At 32.4% G+C, this 19,201-nt stretch overlaps 4 protein-coding genes across 7 annotated transcripts; 2 read left to right on the top strand and 2 right to left on the bottom strand.

Moving 5' to 3' along the window:
• Positions 1-801: 801 nt before the first annotated feature.
• On the bottom strand, positions 802-2,058 carry LOC9324556. The gene has a single exon (XM_002886973.2). It carries the CDS (start codon positions 1,944-1,946, stop codon positions 1,110-1,112), a length of 837 nt encoding a protein of 278 aa, XP_002887019.1. The 5' UTR covers positions 1,947-2,058; the 3' UTR covers positions 802-1,109.
• Positions 2,059-3,062: 1,004 nt separating this feature from the next.
• On the top strand, positions 3,063-9,600 carry LOC9323084. Of its 4 annotated transcripts, none has more exons than XM_021035517.1 (7): positions 3,064-3,333; positions 3,746-4,243; positions 4,343-4,471; positions 4,569-4,625; positions 4,836-4,877; positions 5,080-5,513; positions 6,398-7,126. In XM_021035517.1, the coding sequence occupies exons 1-7, from the start codon at positions 3,228-3,230 to the stop codon at positions 7,004-7,006; spliced, it is 1,875 nt and encodes a 624-aa protein (XP_020891176.1). In that variant the 5' UTR covers positions 3,064-3,227; the 3' UTR covers positions 7,007-7,126. The 4 variants fall into 4 exon arrangements, with proteins under 4 accessions (XP_020891177.1, XP_020891176.1, XP_020891178.1 ...); XM_021035519.1 differs by lacking the exon at positions 6,398-7,126 and adding an exon at positions 9,463-9,600 and having other exon boundaries at positions 3,068-3,333; XM_021035520.1 differs by having other exon boundaries at positions 3,068-3,333; positions 6,813-6,880.
• LOC9324555 lies at positions 9,303-10,201 on the bottom strand. Its single transcript, XM_002886972.2, has 2 exons — positions 9,634-10,201; positions 9,303-9,534 (listed from the first exon to the last, which is right to left on the bottom strand). Exons 1-2 carry the CDS (start codon positions 9,728-9,730, stop codon positions 9,431-9,433), a joined length of 201 nt encoding a protein of 66 aa, XP_002887018.1. The 5' UTR covers positions 9,731-10,201; the 3' UTR covers positions 9,303-9,430.
• A 7,330-nt stretch (positions 10,202-17,531) lies between these two features.
• Positions 17,532-18,213, top strand: LOC9324554 (copper transport protein ATX1). Its single transcript, XM_021009948.1, has 2 exons — positions 17,532-17,636; positions 17,864-18,213. The coding sequence occupies exons 1-2, from the start codon at positions 17,582-17,584 to the stop codon at positions 18,007-18,009; spliced, it is 201 nt and encodes a 66-aa protein (XP_020865607.1). The 5' UTR covers positions 17,532-17,581; the 3' UTR covers positions 18,010-18,213.
• The last annotated feature ends 988 nt before the right edge of the window (positions 18,214-19,201 follow it).

The raw sequence follows: 19,201 nt of genomic DNA, 5'->3' as shown, positions 1-19,201 counted from the left end.
AAAAAAACGAAAAGAAAGAAGAAGACTAACATCCTAATGGAAGCTTAATCAAATCTATAAGAAATTCAGAAAAATCTACTTGATTTACTGAAATACGTGTTCTGCGATATTGAGATTGATTTTGAGGATTCTATAGTCAGAAAATTATCTCAACAATATTTTTTGGAAATTTAATAATCAGTTTTTTTTTTGTTCAACAACGGTTAATATATATATATATATATATATTGTCAAGAAAACGAATTGGTCTAATGGTCAAGCTCCTGCATTCGTTCTGATAGATGAACCCACGGCCCCTAACTAAATAGTTATCCAAAAAATGAAATCTTGATTTTTGGGTCAAAATATTGCATTTGACTTATAAAAAGAAAAGATATGATACACACAGTTGTGGTTTTTGTCAGCAAAACCAAAATGTTGACGCCTTACCACATTTTATTTGGTGGGACATGAATTTCCATTCATGAGTAAATGAAAGATGAACCAGATGATATAGATATACACAGTACCGGTCCGGTAAAATTTGAGGCTAAATATGGAAAAAAAATTAGGACCTCTAAAAAAATTAAAAATTGTTATTTTTTTTTTTTTACAAATTATGAGATATTCATAATTTTTATTTATTATTTTGAAAAAAAAATCTGGATATTATTTGTTAATTACGATACTTTTTTACTAATTGTGGAATATTTTTTGTTAATTTTGAATTATGTTTTGCTAATTTTGGGATTTTTAATTTTGAGGCCTAACTAAACAAAAAAAAAATCTCAACAAAATGGGCCTCAAAAATTTGAGCCAATACAAATGTTTTTTCAAAATTGGTGCAGGGCCGGACCCAACAAAGAAACACTAAGCATCCATGACATAACTCTGGGGGATGTCGAAAAATGTAATCGTTTCTGGATTCAGTTTGGAGTCTATCAGCCATACTTTGTTGACCAAATTACCACTACCAGGACAACCTCGAGCTTGTAATTAAAAACCACGATTTTCATTGAAAATAATGATTATACATAGTAATTGTTCATACTAACTAAATGATCAATGATCATATAATACAAATGTGAAAGAAACATTTATTTTGTTGGGACCAAAGTCCATTTCAACATTTAGTCAACTATTTGACATTTCAATGTATCTTTCGCCTTGCTACCTTTTCCTTTCTTATAACCTTTCGAATCTTCAAATTTCTCATTTTTTCTATACTTAGAGCTCTTCAGTAATAAGCTCTCATCATTGTTCCCCTCTATGGATCCTTCTGATATTCCAACGCTTATCTGGTCATGATCGATATCCTCTCTTATATAAGGTTTTCCGGAATCTTCCGATCGATCGAAACAATGATGATTCGATCCTTCCACGTATTCAATCCAATCAAGATAATCTTTTTTTGAAGCAAAATCAGAAGGACTTTTAGTTGATCTTTCTGATTGATCTATTTGATCGCTTGTTTTAATAGTATTATTGTCTTCACGCTCACAAATATGACCCTTTTTGCTAGAACCTTCGAGCTGGTCCACACGATTACGAGTACCGTTCCTAATGGAACCTTCCATACGATCACGACCCCTAATCAAATCTTCATCACGATCCGTACCATCACGATTCGTGTTTCTAACCGAGTCTTCATCAAGCTGGTCCTTGCGATCACGGCCACCATTCCTAACCGAACGTTTAGACATTTGGGATTGATCGTGACCGTCCACGTGAATTTTCTTTTTATTTGCCTTATCTTTTAGCATTAGCTTACGATGCATGGACTCCATAATCTTTGTAACCTTAGGAGTCTCCTTTGTTTCATTACTTTCCGCATTATCCGGCGAATGAGATTCCCGGAAAGGCTCTCCACCGTCTTCCTCTGACTTCATGGACCCGTCTTGGCGGAGCTTTTTTTGCTTGTGGAGCTTCACGTATTTCATCGATAGCTTTTTGGTAATTTTCTTCATTTTCACCTTTTCTTTTGATATCAACAAGTAATATAAAGACTTATAAGATTTATATTTTCAACTACTTGAAAACTTTTGTTTCCGTGAACTTATAGGCTAATGAAAAATTTAAGAAAAATGAAGAAAAAGTTATTTATAAAGATAATGAACATCCAAAAGAAGTAATTCGTTTTGTTTATTTGCTGTAATTTAAAATATTGTTAATTATAAAACGCGGTTTTAACTTCTAAACAACACACTTTACAAACATCAAGGCAAGATTTAACATGAATTTATGACAACAACAAAACTCTGTCATACGTGCCAATTTTACCAGAATTTGAAGATTTTTCTTGGCGACTACCACAATTTAGCAATTAAGATAAAAAAAAAAATCCTACTTTTGATATATATTTTTGGATTAACTAACTAGATATTTTGAGTTCTAGTGGTTTCTTCTATTTTTAGAATTTAAAGGTCAATTTTTGTCGAAATACCTTTGCATAAATGTATAAATCCTGCCGCAACATGCAGAAGGTGTTTTTGTAATGCATAAATAAATCTAGCAAATATATGTATTAATATGGTTACAAAATATTAATTCGGTAACAGCATGTATATGTTTAACATATATAAACCAAACTTCATCATGTATAATTTGTAAAGTTAATTAGAATTTTATCACCAAAAAAAAGATTATAAATTTGGTGAGTTTATTTATAAATTCATATATTTATAAGAAAAAAATTCTATATATGTATAAATCATACTACAATATGTATAATCCGACTAGATACTACTTCAACATATAAACTTAACTATGTTTTTTATTTATTAGATAGGCTATTACAAATTGAAATATATAAAATAAAGCGCTTTATTACAATATACATATCAATTAAAAATACATTAGTCATCTTTAGGTAGGAGTACTTTTTGAGAGTTGTGAGAGCTAAAATATATATTTGCACGAAATGACTAACGTTCCCAACTTCATCCATCAATATGTCTACCACAAGAGCTGCAAAATGCAAATAAGTAAAAATTTAAAAACATTAGAAACGTGAAAAAAACAAATGTTGATAACTAACCGAATTCTTATTCGTAAATGCTCATTGGTGCAAGTAGTTTCAGTCATTAGGAACAAAGACAAGTGGATATTTCACTTATTAATTAAGGACTTGAGCCAAGAACTCATTGCGACGTGAGTGGTCCATAATTTTTCTCATTTACTGTGAGAAAGAAAGAAAAGAGGACTTTGTCACAAGGATGCGAGAGAAGCCTGCGGAAGAGGATTAGGAAATGGACGGTCAGGATTGTTCGGTCGATGAGTTAGCCGGAACAACCGTCCCGACCTACCGGAAAACTCCATTTAGACCGGAAGTTTCATCGTCTCCGCTATTACCAGGTCGGTTCTTGTCTTCTTGATTTACTTTTGATATATCCGTTAAGACTTAATTTGTAGCTTTAGCATGTTCAAGGATCAAGATCGTCGAAAAAATTCAAACGTAGTTAGTCAAACTTATTATAATTGCTATATTCATCTCTAACCGATTATTATAATTGCTATTTTCATCTCTAACCGGTATAGTGCTGAATTGCTTACGTTGTATTCCATTCTAGTCCCGGGAAGACACTTAAAAACAAAACCGGGAAGATATACATACTCTGGTCCCAAGAGTTAGGAGTCAAAAGTTCAAAATTTCTTGGTAATCCAAAAAATTATTAAAACTAACCATTAGATATGCTAGCTTGTAAATTTTTATGGTATAAATAAATCTCAAAATGATTCTAGTAATTTCTTTTCTTTTGTTTTGCAGAGAATATGAGGAATGGATATTCCAAGTATTTACCTCTATCACAAGCAATAAGCCATGGGAACTTGGAGCGTGTAAGGGACTTCCTAGACAACAATCCAGAAGCTTTGAATTCATGGATAGACACCCTAGAGACACCATTGCTCAAAGCTTGTAGTTGTGGACAACTAGAAATCGTCAAGGAGCTATTACAACGAATGACACCTGAACAAATGTTGATACCCACGGAAACGGAATCCCATTCTCCCCTCACACCTCTTTTAATCGCCGCTATGACCGGGAATTTGGGTATCGCTGAGGCCTTAGTCGAAAAATGCCCTAATTTAACTGAGATCCCAAGCCGATTAGGGCGTGTCATACCCGTTCTTAGGGCTGCTAATGCAGGACACAAGGAAATGACTCGCTTTCTTTATTATAGAACCTCTCTCTCCTTTTTACTCTCGGGTAAAGGATTTTGGGCTATCTATCTCTCTCACTATGCCATATTCAATGGAATTCTCGGTAAGTTTCTTGGTCTTCAAGCTATTAAATCTTAAATGCCAAGAAATCTCTATAACTCACTCTTACGTTCGTTAGATATTGCCTAACACATCTTTGAAGTCCGTCCACGTCTTGCGGTGACTCAACATCGATGTCTAGAATCAACACCGCTAGGTCTTTTGGCATCGAAGCCTGACTTCTTTCGAAGCGGCTGTGAACTTTCATTTTGGCAAGGCCTGATCTACTCATGTACGTATACTTATATATACACTCATATGTTCACATAAATAATGTATGCATGTGTGTAGTCATCAGAGCCACATTTCCCACTTTTGCCTGCATGCAGGTATAGAAGTAAAACTACGAACTGATCCAAAGACTTCACTTTCAAACCCAAATCAAAGTATGTCAATCTTCATGTTTTAAAACATTTCTACATAGATTGCAATCAAATTCTTTTAACTTAAGAAAAAACTACAATATAGTATGTCTTTATCAAAAACATCCTTTTGGAAATTGTAAATTCAACCGCCTAACACAAATAAAAGAAAAAGTAGGTGTGTATACATTTCTTGAAGCTTCTAATTGTTTCTCTCTATTTGTACGTGCTCAGATTTGCTTTACAAGATGATTCACAGCCTTCCCAAATGGTTTGGTAAGTTTACTATGTACGATATAAAAAACTGATAAAAGTATCATAATTTTATAAAATAACTAGAATTTTCATATAAAAATTGTTTTTCGGACAAGATGGATAACCTTATCCCTAAATGACGACAAAAAAAAAAACAGAGAGAAAGAAACAAAAACGAGAACCAACGTATAAAGATCTTATACAATATGTTTGTTTGATATAGGAATCGAATGGATATATGAACAAAAGGAGAATCATTGTTATGCTCAAAGCTTTCTACAAGCCATGTTCAGAGAAGTTTCGATCATGGACAAAGACGATGGTTGGACTAATGCAGTCCATGAAGCAATTATTCGAGCCGTGAGTCACGGAAACAAGGAGTTTATTGTCGGGATGATCAAATCAAATTCGGAACTTCTTATGACCAATTATGGTGAATCTAGGAGAAACATCTTTCAACTGGCTGTCGAGTTTAGGAAAGAGAAGATATTTGATCTCATCTATGGCTTGGATGATAGGAAGAACATGTTGATATCATGGTACGATCATAAATGCAATTGGATTCTCCATATTGCCGGAGAGATATCCCCGCTTGATGAACTCTCTAAGGTCGCGGGTCCTGCTCTTCAAATGCAAAGAGAACTCCAATGGTTCAAGGTAACTTTTTTTTTGTGAGTCACCAAAAAATATTCAAATACTGATCACCAGGGCCGGTCTGTATATTTAGGAAGCATAAAGAAATTAGCAAATAGTAAAAAAAATAATTTAAATTTATATTAAATTAAAGAGAAAAACACATTTTTAACCTTCAAAGTGTTACTGGGTAACACTTTAAATCTCGAAAGAATTTTACTAATACTATAAACCACCAAGATAATTTTACCAACACTTTAAGCCTCCAAACTAGCTTTTCTGTTTGTCCCGCCATAAAAATAATAATAAAAAATTCAATTTCTATTTGTAATATACATTTATTTAAGTTAATTTTAAAAAATTAATTTTACTATTTATTATTAATTATTTCATCATATTTTATGGCCGTGCAAATATGAAAGCTAGTTTGGAGGTTTAAAGTATTATTAAAATTATTTTAGTGGTTTCTAGTGTTAGTGGAATTCTACCGAGGTTTAAAGTGCTACCCAGTGAAACTTTGAAAGTTAAAAATGTGATTTTTCCTTAAATTAAAGAAATGTATATTAAACAAATAGAAATTAAATTTTCTATCATTTTTTATGGCGAGACAAAGAGAATAGTTAGTTTGGAGGCTTAAAGTGTTAGTAAAATTATCTTGGTGGTTTATAGTGTTAGTGAAATTCTTTCGAGGTTTAAGTGCTATGTAGTAATACTTTGAGTGTTAACAAGTTGCCTAAAGCAGTATGCTCTCTTTGCTGGTCGCCCTGGTGAATGGTGATTACCCTTTTCTTGAGGCCGAAGATCTATCTTAAGATTGAAGACAGCTGCGTAATTTACATGGGAACACTAGATTTCGTTTATTGAAACTAAAATAACAAAAGCAATACTTGTCTTTAATTTGTGTGCAGGAAATAGAGAGCATGGTACCAGATAATGAATTGGCTAGGAAAAACAAAAATGGCCAAATGCCGCGTGAAATATTCGAAAACTCTCATAGAGAGATGCGAGTCAAAGGGGAGAAGTGGATGAAAGAGACTGCGGCTGCAAATAGCTTTGTCGCGGCTCTCATTGCGACGGTCACTTTCCAAGCCATTTTCACTGTTCCCGGTGGCACCAATGACACCTCCGGAGACCCTATCCATATCCGAGATGACCGTTTTATGATTTTCATTATCGCGGATACTCTCTCCTTTTTTGCGTCTTGCACTTCTGTTCTTATATTCCTCAGCATCCTCACTGCCCGATACTCTTTCGATGATTTCCTTATGTCACTGCCCAAAAAGTTGATATGGGGTTTATGCACTCTTTTCATCTCTATTGCAGCCTTGTTAGTAGCATTCACAACCGCACTTTTCATGTCGTTATACAGTATGCCATTGCTTGTAATCCCGGCTATGTCACTCACTTTCCTCCCAGCTGTACTCTTTCTGCTGTTGCAATTTCCTCTTCTAAAGACGATGATATCTTCGACATATGGTAAAGGACTCTTCAATCGTGACACCACACGTTGGTTCTAATCCAATATTGTTTAATATAGTAGTTAATACCTCTCTAATGACTATACATGTATACGTCTTATATAGTTGTATGTGATATATTGCGTTTTTATCGGTTTTGAGTCATTGTTTTCTGTCTTATATCATATCTTTTATAGAGTCAAAGTAGTCCTTTATTGAGATTCTACATTTTTTAATTCTTTAGAGGAAAACGAGCCGTTTTGAGATATAGACACATATTTGGAGATGCAAATTAGTTTAGAAGTGTTAGGCGTTTCTGAACTTTTGACACAAGCTTGATGAAGATGTTAACATTTATTTCCAATTAATTGTAAGGAAATATAATGGTGCATTCAAGAGTTATACCCGATTTAGTCAAGATAAGTCCTTATGACGAGCAATTAAAGCAGTTGCAGAGTTTGGTATCAGAGAGTTTGTGGACTGATCAATCTCCTTCCCTAACGGACGAGAATCAGTTCCACACACTGCTTCATTGACCGGTCCTCCTTGGGATCGTTCGGTCCCTCCCCGGACGTATTTTTGGCCCAAATATGACTTGATTCACTCCAGATCTGGTTCGGCTTGTCTCCTATTGTTTTGAAACCTTATGCTCGACTTTTTACAGATTATCTTTGATATTTTTCAGTTCTAAACTTTGTTCTTTGTTTTGTAAGCAACTTTGAAAAAATGAATCCATCATCTTGACACTTGGAGAAGATTTCTAAATCTTTTCTTGTTATTTCTACAATTTCACCATGTTTTCTTCACTGATTTTTGTTATCTCGTGTGTGAGTAGTTCGGGTTTAGGGTTCTAAGTAGGAGATTCAATGGTTTGATGATTTGATTGTCATTAGGAATTCTCTATCCTTGGTTTCTTTGATTCGCATGTTCTTAATGCTAGAATAGGATTGATCATTACGAAAGTTGATATTAGAATGCATTGTGAACCAAATGAACTTGTTGATAATGCGAATTTGACTAGGAAATTACAAATGAAGGTTTAGTAATCGAGTAATCAAATTTAGTGACTAATGTCTTGATAGAGAATTATTCTAATCTTTTTTTTTCATGTTCGAGAACAATTCTTTATTGTTGAATTCCTTGTTTCATATATGGCCCAATGTTTTTTTATTATATAATTTCAATCATTATGTCCTTCACATTTTTATTTACATTCATAAAAACTAAAAAACCTTTCCGCTTTGGGTAAGAACGAGTCTCGGAAATTATTAGTATACCATTAGTTCTTGTGCATCAACCCTGTATATACTATCTTGCGGTTAAATGTATCAGGTAATTATTCGAGCAATCAATATGTCATATGTGCATATATATGTAGAGTAAGAGATTGGATGAGTTATGTATGTATAGATCAAAGGCTTAGTTTTTCAACATTCAAATTGGGACATATATATTGATTGTATGGTTTGGTTCACCATATTTTACTTCTATAGTAATATACATTCCAATATATATTTACAATTTGTTTTGGGCTTTTTTACAATCAAGCAAATAACTTTGTAACGGCTCTCATTGCAATAACTACTTTCCAAGCCATCTTACCATTTTCATATATATCCTAAATTACCGTTTTTGGGTTTTCATTACCGCGGATACCCTCTTTTTTTTTTGCTCATTGTACTTATGTTCCCATATTTCTCAGCATTCCCATTGCTCGATACTCTTTAGATGATTAGCTTATGTCATAGCCCAAAAATTTGGTATGGGGTGAATGCACTATATATTTTCATCACTATTGTGGTCTTGTTAATAGCATTCCCAACCGCGCTTTTCACGTCCAATGCAGTATGTCATTACTTGTAATCCCGGCTATGTTGCTCGCTTTCCTCCCAGCATACTCTTTCTGCTATTGTAATTTTATCTTCTCAAGACGATAATCTCTTCCATATATGGTAGAAGGACTCTTTAATCGTGACACCACACGTTTGTTTTATTCCAATATTTTTTTTATATTGTACTACTTTCCTAGTGATATATATATATATATATATATATATATATATATATATAATTTTAAATGAAAATATAAAGCAAAAGAATATTAAATACCAATATCTTTTGAAAAAATCAATATAAATGCCAAACGAAAATCCAAAAAAAACGATTAAAAATGGAATTTAAACCAGATTTGATTAGCATTAAGCCATTAGCACCAATTAGAAGCTCTTAATATCATATATGCAGTTTCTATATGATATTTACTCATTTAGCAAAAAATAAATAAACCATCTACATATATGGCTAGAAGCTCTTAATATCATATATGCAGATCTGTATATTCCGGAGGACAACGGTATAAGCAAAATCAATCACAATTGAATCTTCTAAGTATCACTACGTATATGGCTACATCTATTGAATAACATATTCGTATAATGGGCCAAAATGCCCTAAATTAATGATTGACATATAGAGCAATTGCAACTATGTTGTGTAATTTTTAGTGCCTTTTGCAGGAGGTGAACGGCTGGGTTTTACTGTGATCTTCTTTCCCTTGTGTATGTGAATCTTTCCACCTTCTTCAACGACTTGTAACACATATAAAACTGATTATGAACATTATTTTCTTAACTGAACATTACAATGTTTGGACTTATGCATGAATCAAACTATATATAAAAACTTACTAATTTTTCGGTTTCTAGAAAATGGAGTGATGGTCGAATTGGAAGATGCGATGCATAAAAGTATAAGCATAGTTATTAGAATGAACTTGAAACTCATTTTTTCTTTGCTCTTTCTCTTCTGTCTAATGTCTATCAGTATAAAGAGATTACAAATTTGTTGTTCTTTTCAAGTATGAATAAATAGACAATATTTTATTAATTTTTTTTTTTTGTTGTTCTAAAGGCAGAGATTATATACAAGGTCGTTCTCACTTCTCACCATTGTTGGTGATATGTATAAGTCAATGCATGGAATTCGCGGGTGTTGACTTTCTTAGTCATCTTCTTTTTTCCTTATCTTTGCATGGGTTTGAAAACTTCAACTTTAATCATAAATTTGGGTAAGAAAGTATTTGAAAAATCTCATTGTGGTATCAATACGAAATTTTTTAATGTATTCCTAGTATCACACATAAATGAAACAACAACTTAACAAATAATTATTATCAAAAAAAAAAACTGAATAAATAATTAGAAATCACATGGTGAGATCACTACATGTCATAACTTAGAAATGCATCCAAATATCACGTATTGAATTCAAATAATTGAGCTTATCTATGGCAGGCCGCCATGCCCGGTTTAGAGGGTGTGCCAACAGTGCATTTGTACAGGATCCACTTTTTTTAAGTCATTTTTTAAAGCAATTAGGGTCCTATTTTCTTGAAAATATAAAAAAGGTCCAAATCTAAACAAATGTATAAGAGCATCTCCAACCCACCTCTATATTTGTCTCTAAACTCTATTATAGAGGCAAATATATTTCAATCCACCTCTATTCTCACCTCTAAATTAGATATCTCTATTTTTTGCTCTATATATAGAGGATCTCTATTTTTTCCTCTATAAATAGAGTTAAAAAAATTTAGAGGAAGAAATAGAAGTATACATTGGAGTAAAAATAGAGAAAACTCATCTCTATTATAGAGATAGAGATAAAAATAAAGAAGTACATTGGAAATGATCTAAGATATAAAGGTTATTTTTAATTGGGCAGGTCCCACATTTTTCTGAGCCGGGAGTTAAAGGAAAACAAAAAGCCCTAATGCAATTTATCTGTTGTAGCGCGTTTTGAAATTGTCAAAATAGCGCGTTTGGAAATTGACACGACCATGATATTTTTTTCCATCTGAACCCTTAATCATACGCTTGACTTTGGTCCATGCAACACGTTATCAGTTTGTGAATTCCTTTTTTTTTTTTTTTTTTTTTTTTTTTCACTGAAAGATTTCATTATATAATACAAAGGACGTATACAAGGGTGGAATGCGTTTTTGGAATACGGTTTTAAAATAAAAAAGCCGGCGGAAAACAAAGATATCCCCGGAAGCTAAAGCCCGATACACGGGAAACATAAGATAGGACTAAAGTCAAAAAGTTAAGCTCTCGAAATCATCGGGAAAGTCGGAGGAGAACAATAGACGCGGAACTAAGAGCTCAAAAGGCGCAGACTAGAAGAACTAAAACCGCAAACGGAGTAGAACCAAGGATAGAGGAAACCGCGAAGAAATAACCCAACTAAAAACGAATATCCCAAGAAAAGAAAGCCACAATCGCGAATCTTAATCTTAACCACCTAGTCTTCTACCGAACAAGTCTAAATCTAGAACTTTGCATCCCCACAAAAGGTTAGTCTTACAAGAACAGACAAGTTTTTGAATATTGTTGGATTATGACTAAATTGTCATTGTTAAAAATCAATAGCACATTGAAAGGAAAAAAAAACTCATACACATTTGAATAATAATTTTTTTTAAAAAAAGTATTCGATTTTTATAAATAATTGTCCAATGAACTATTTCCAGATATAGGTCCATACAAATCCCAAAGGCTAACCCACAAACATCAGTCCAAAAACAAAACAACCCAAAACCTAAACCCGGTTCGGATTCTTGATGTAGTACTTTTACCCAATTACATATCGAACTTCAAGGAGCAACGAACCAACATACTAGGAATACACACATTCAATTAATGTAAGCTAATAAATATGGTTTTGGTTTTTCTAAATTTGACTAACAATGCAATTTAAACTAAACAATGCAAAACAAGACAAATGAAAGTAAAATGCAAAAAACTAACAAGTTTTGAAAGTAAACAAAGCGGGGAAAATAACAAGCTACTAAGCGATAACTAAAAGCGAATTCTCGGGTTAAAGGATTTGATAAAGAAGTGGATTATGGAGCTTCAAACAACATCTAATAAGCAACGATCCCTAGGCCATAGAACACTAAGCAACACTAACACATTTCCATGACATTAGTCCATTTACTAATCAATTAATCATCAACTTCTTCCAAAGGCAATCAATTGACTAACAAGCATTATAAACAAGTCTATCTAGCCACTTAGGGCATCTCCAACCATAGCACCATTTTAGTGTTAAAATAACACTATATTTGGTGTAGTTTTCACACTAAAACCTTTTTCCTTCTCCAACCACAACACCAAATATCACACTAAAAATAATATTCTCTATTATTATATTATTAAACTAATGTATTGATATTATTAAAATATTACATAGTATTGAAAATAAATATTATACAACAAAATATTAGATTAAACTAATTTAATGCAAATAAAGTAACACAATGAAAATAATTTAATTAAACTATTAAATTAAACTAATTTAATGCAAACTATTAAAGTAACAAAATATTAGATTAAACTAATTTAATGCAAATTATTTTTTTAGTTACAAACCTTAATTAGATTATTAAACAATATTACAAATTTACAAATCATATCTTATCTACTAACTAAATAAACTATCTTAATATATAATAATACTAAAACAAAACAAAAAACTATTATTTTAATATTTGCCGTGGCTACAGTCATACACCAAATATAGTGATATACTGTACAACAAAAGAGAATCTCACTATTATAATGCAAATTATAACGTGTGGTTGGAGTGAAAAAGTAAACACTCCTACGACAAAATGATGTTTTGCTGTTCCATTGGACATGGCCTTAACACCCTAGTCAAGAATTTCCAAAGGTAAGGAATGTAAAGCACTTAAAGGTTTTGGTTCTTGGAATTTCATCGAACACCTTCCGGGCATGAAATTCCTAAAGTCTAAATCAACATGATCAAGGCTAATCTAGCTTTATAAACAACCAATAAGTAAGGATCTTAAGTAATCTACCCCTAAACTCCATAACCCAACATCTAAACCATCCTAATCTACCTTAACCCAAGAACTCTAAATGACTACTCACTCATGATCATGATTACACAAAGCAATAGGTTTGATCTTTGTGAAATCATAATTAGAGAAGGTAGATAAGAGATTTAATAGAGATATTTGGATTCAAAACTCAACAACCCAAAGATTCGTACAAAAACTTAGAAAGAAACCTTAAGAGAAGTTTTTGATCTCTAAGCAAAGCATAACCTTTCTAAAACTAGGTTAAGAGTATATATAGAAAAGAGAAAAACTGTAACGCCCCGACCGTCCCTACCAGTGGGCCCCACGTCATCTCTCGGGCCCATGGGCCCACCCCTGTCCGATGGCCGGTACGTTACGTCCGGGAGGCTTTATAGACTTGTTTACCAACCCTACAAATCACCACATGATCTTTCCCTGTGTTTTGTCCTCACTCACACAGTTCCGACAATTACTTTCCGGAAGGTCACCCATCCTGAAACTACTCTAGTCCAAGCACGCTTAACTGTGGAGTTCTCTCAGGACAGTTGACCGAAAAGATAAGTGCACTTTGGTGACATAGGTGGCCAAATCAATTCTTTTAAACCTCTCTGCATGCATCACCATATTCCTGAAACCGGGGTGTTACAACCAGATCAACCCAGAACAAACTGGGTTTTGACCCGGTTTAGGCACCCCTATCGACCACTCAATCGACCGCTTAGTTTATTGGGTAGAGCAATCGATCGATCAAGTGATCGATTGAAGTATCGTCCGTAGCTCTGATATGGTACCAATCGACCAAGGAATCGACCAGTTGGTCAATTGGTTTGTCCTAAGACGATCGGTCGATTGCTTGATCGATCGTTGTCTTGTCTGTAGGTCTGATCCATATCAATCAACCAAGGAATCGACCAGATGGTCTATTGCTTCCTCTTCTCTTCTTGAACCATCTTTCTTCACCACATCTTGACATCTCCTTTCCCCTCTTGATCCCTCTTTGATCTTCATTACTCATTTTGCCTTCTTATAGCTTTCTTTTTGCTCTATTTATTCCCAAAACTCTAAACTCCACTCATGTACCTAAGAAAACCAAATGCAAATGCAAATGCAACACTATATGCCAAAATAAGAATGCAAAGCAATGAAAACTAAGAGAAAAGAGGCTTTAAAACAACGAAAAATACTAGACATCAGTTCTCTAACCAAATTATAACGGCCAAGAGAAGAAACCCTAATATCCGATCAAAGAACATGATCGAAGCCGCCGCCCAATACTGCAGATTCTCGCCAGAATAGGCTCTCCGATGATCCTGGACGACACGAACAGAACGTGATGGTGATCCAATATATGTTGCCATCCCGCCATCGTAGAGTCTTTTTGAGAAGGAAGAAGTGTCTGAATAATTGGTATGATACATTACTTGGTATTTTTCATGAGCAATATAAATCTGTCTTTTATAAATAAAAATTATATATAAATTGAACAGTATTAAAAATGAAAACATATATTAATTGAGAGACACTTTTAAAACTAATATTATTTCCACGTGTGATTAACGAAAATATCATTCTAATGTGTCATTACTAGAGAGTTTCTTAGCCCATTTAATTTATTGTCGAACTTTCATAAAATATTTACAGATTTTACTATTATTGTTGTTTATACATATTTCTTTTCAATATTTAACGTATCAAAAATTAACAAAGGTAATAAATTAACAAAAACATATATACTTACAAAATAAGTGATATATAACATTTGTTATATAACATTTATGATGAACTCCTCACAAAGATGTATATGATTGTTTGTTATTTAAGTTAGAAAAAATTATCGTTTTTAATTATTTTACGGATAAAACGAATTCCAATACGAAACATTGCTAACTTGAATATGATAGAAAGAAAATTATGTTACAAATTTGTAGCACATACAACTTTCGAATTTTGGAAAATAATACAATTAAGTTTATAACTAAAACTACAAAGCATTTATTTAATAATCATTTCATCCCGCAAATTATTTAAGCATGAGTACTTTAGTAATTTAAATTCTCTCATTGGGATATAAAAATATTTGATTTGGTTAAAAGATTTTTGAATACCTAACATATTGCCACTAATAGGATTATCGGAGGTAGAAAGTGTCGCATGGAAACCCGTTAGTCGTGGTCTCGTCTCTCGTGTGTTGCAGCATGGATATCATATCTATCATAGAGACGTCGTACACAGAATTGTCCGTTGTTGATCTGAATGTTATGGAGAGATTTGTGCCACATAATCATTGTTCGTGGAAGTTGTTCATCATAATCGCATATATGGTGCATGTAGTGGTATATCATCATAATAGGATTATATCTAATAAATCTAATAATAATGTAATAGACGACAAACAAAACATATTATCACTAAAACTCTGAAAACGAAAATGAATTAATTAATTGTTGCATTAATTGAATTTACAAAAAGAGAATTCCTTATTATATATTTCGAGCTTAATAAATTTTTTTTTTATAATTAGTCGTATGTATCAATTTTAATTGTAAATATTAACATACATATATATATATATATATATATATTACAACTTTTGTAATTAGTAGATCATTACAATGTGTCACACACATATTAAAATATATGTCTAATTTAATTTTGTTTGTCTTCTATATATTTATATTTAAAATAAAAACACAATTGTTAAAATAAAATGTAAATAGTTTGACATCCACCGATTTCTTATGCGATGGTTGGGCGGCTCTCTATCCAGAATCCTATGGCTTTAATCGCAGAGGTATCTGGTTCGTTTTCCAGCAACATTTCTTCGGCTTTGATCGTTTTTTTTTAGGTATGGTTGGCCGGTTTCTCTCCAGAATTTCGCCGTCCATGTCTATACTTTTAATTTTGAGGATGAAGTTTCTTCTCTTCTCCTGAGTGATGCTTTTTTTACTTTTTCGGTTCGATATACGCCTCTTTAGTGTTTGGTTTTGGTGTTGCCGTTTGAGCGGTTCTTGGTAGTCTCCTCTACCATAAATTTTAACCAGATTTGATCAAAATTTGGTTTGGTTTTGCTTTCTTCTTACCGGATTTATGTCGTTTTATTTAGACAAACCGTTCGCGGCTCCTTTTGCGATTTTTGTTTTCCAAATCTTTGAAAATCATCAATGAGGAGAAGTTTTTTAATTTTCAATCATACCATCTAGTTTTCCGTGAGTTGTCTCTGATGCCGGATTTGTTTAACTGGTTTTTGTGTGAATTGTGGTCTTATAAGATATTTAACTTTTAATAAAAAGACATTTCAGTGAACAAAAAAAAAAAAGAAAAAGAAAAAGTACAAGAAAATAGATCATGGGTTTGAGAAAGAGAATCTTAAAATAATACCACAAATTACATTCACTAGGCTAATATCCCTACAACGTGCGAGTTTTTTCATACGTAATTTGTTAATTATAACAATTTACATCGATTGAATTAATTTGATCAATAATGTTTTTGGTGTTTTTTTTTAAAAAAATCATTTTGATATATTCCTCTAACTCTAGAGTAAATAATTCATTCTACTTTTTTAATTTTTTTATTATATTTTTAACATTTATTTACAATAACTTACCTTAAAAACAAAAACATTATTTTTTCATCTTTAAAGTAATTTTAAATAAACGAAAAAAGTGTGAATTTAGTATCTTATATTTGCCTTGAAATAAACCATAAATTCAACTAATATTCATTGTCATTAATCCTATATATATTATAAATTTATAGTGTACGAAAACATGAAAAAATTCTACTATCATATTTTTTACTTTTTATACATTAATAAAATATAAAATATAATCTAAATTCCATTGATTTTATGTTTATGCATAAGTTTATACAATTTATACAACTAAATTTAAATTTAATTTCTATATGAGTTTGATATACTTTTGTAACTAATTCAATTGAAATTATTTAATTAATAAATTTAAATATGTCAATTTTATACTCCATAAGCAAGAATTAATACATGATTTAAATTCTTAATAAAATAAAATAAAATAATAAATGTAATTTGCTTAAATGACACATGTCACTATCTCCTGACTCGAGAGAATTGGCCAAATTTCAATATATATAATTAAATGCTTTAAAGACTTGTTCCAAAGCCGTATCCTAACAAAAAACTTAAAACGCATCAATTTTATCAACTATCACTGCAACTCTCTCTCTCTCTTTGAAGCCGTGTCTGTAGTTGAATCGAAAGCTATGTCTCAGGTATTGATTCTCTTCTTTGAATTCCCAATTTCTGGATCTGGGTCATTATAAAGATTGTTCCTTTATCGCAATTTCTGGATCTGGGTCTTCTGATCTTGTGGGATTCCTTCTCCTTCTCTATTCCATCGATGTAGATATGATATAACAATGATCTGTGGTTGTATCAATCTGTTGACTTTAGTTTCAATCTTTATATATCGACAAACATTGAAAAGACTAGACTTGACATTGGGCAATTGTTTTAAAAGCATTTTCAGACAGAATCATGAACATAGATCTTGAATCTGAAAAAGGGTTTAGTGTCTTGTGTTTGGTTTTTAGATGATTTTCAGATATTTAGTTAGTGTTACAATTGGTAGATCACTTTTGTTAAGTTGAATTACTTTTAACAATTTGTGTCTGTTTAAAGCAATCTTAGCTAATTCTATTGTCTTGTTCGTTTGATCTAAGTGGGTTACTTATGTTTTTCTTCGGTCTAGACCGTTGTTCTAAGAGTGGCAATGACATGCGAGGGATGTGTTGGAGCTGTGAAAAGAGTTCTTGGGAAAATGGAAGGTTAGTTGTTTTCTCTTTCGCTATTGATGTTATGGTCTGTCTCAAAATGCTTCAAACCGATTGTTTCCTCATCCCATTTTGCGTACGGTAAAGTCGTAAACATGTAGATTCATCGGAAAAGATTGTCGATATCGCGGAATCTCTGCAATGTTTTCAGTCTTTTTAACTTGTTTTGCTTCAATTTCAAAAGCAAGGACATCATCTCTTCACTCGGTTTTTGGTTTCAGGTGTGGAGTCATTTGATGTCGATATAAAGGAGCAGAAAGTGACGGTGAAAGGGAACGTGCAGCCAGACGCGGTTTTACAGACGGTGACAAAAACCGGAAAGAAAACGGCTTTCTGGGAAACTGAGGGTGAAACTGCCAAGGCTTAAGGAGAAGCAGAGCATTTTATGTGATTCTCTGTTTTAATAAACTCTATGTGGAATCGTTTTATTCTTCTTCTGTTGCTTGTGACTTGTGGCTGAGTGTATGGAACTATAGAAGATACAACACACTTTTGAGTGAATAAATATGCACTCGGGCTTTGTCGGGTCTGATAAAGCACGAGCCGATAACTAAGAAGGATGCGGTTTTTATTTCATGGTTGCAAAATCAGACCATCTTCTGGACAATGGAGATTATGCAGATGTTAATCAGATGCAGTTGAATCTTCCTCAAAAGAGTAAAGCTTCTTTTTTTATCACCGAATAATTTCTTCAGAGTGAGTGTAGCCGTCGAGTAAGCCTTAGGTGTCATGCTTTAACCCATTAAAAACTACGGTAGTATGTGGACAACTCGACGACTATACAATTTAGCATGATTTTCGGTGATAAAAATCCAGATTTTTTAGTTATATAAAGAAAAAAAAAACTTAAATAAAAGAAGAAAATAACCATACAAATCTATGATGGCCCAATGGGCCGCTTCATTTGGAGCATCATTACTTTAAGATCCACCATATAAAAACCTTTTGCGTGGGCTGTATTGATGATACATTCCGACAAAATGCTAAATCTCAAAAGATTATGAAAATAATTAAAAACAAAAGAAAATCAAACGAATCGTGAAATTGTGGATCCAATATATCCTGCCACCTATGTTGCATGGAAACGGAAACGTGGAAGCGAAACGTTTCGAAAACAGGAAACGATTTTTTTTCTAAAATTAGGAATTGGAAACGTTTTGGAAACGTATACACACATATATAATATATGTATATATATAACATTGACATAAAACTATAAAAAAAATAGTTTAATTAAACAATACAAGTCCAAAACATCAAATATTAAATAGGTTAACTAAATTTCTAAAAGAAAAAGATTAAAAGGTTCAAGTTCAAATATTTAATTTAGACCAACATTTTCATTCTCATTTTCATTAGTTTCATCGTAGATCATATAAAAATGCCTCCAAATCTAGTTTGTCGATAAAAAAATCTTAAAACTCAGAGTCTTCCAAAATTAGTTATATGTATTATAAGTCTTAATCTTTTCAACTTTTATTTATTAAGTTTCCAAAGTCAATAAAAAGGATTTGTCGCGTTTCCAATTTAGAAACGTTAGTTTCCATCGTGTTTCCAAA

Source organism: Arabidopsis lyrata (assembly GCF_000004255.2).
Source record: "Arabidopsis lyrata subsp. lyrata unplaced genomic scaffold ARALYscaffold_2, whole genome shotgun sequence".
Taxonomy (NCBI): domain Eukaryota; kingdom Viridiplantae; phylum Streptophyta; class Magnoliopsida; order Brassicales; family Brassicaceae; genus Arabidopsis; species Arabidopsis lyrata.
This window is presented reverse-complemented; position numbering and strand designations above follow the sequence as displayed.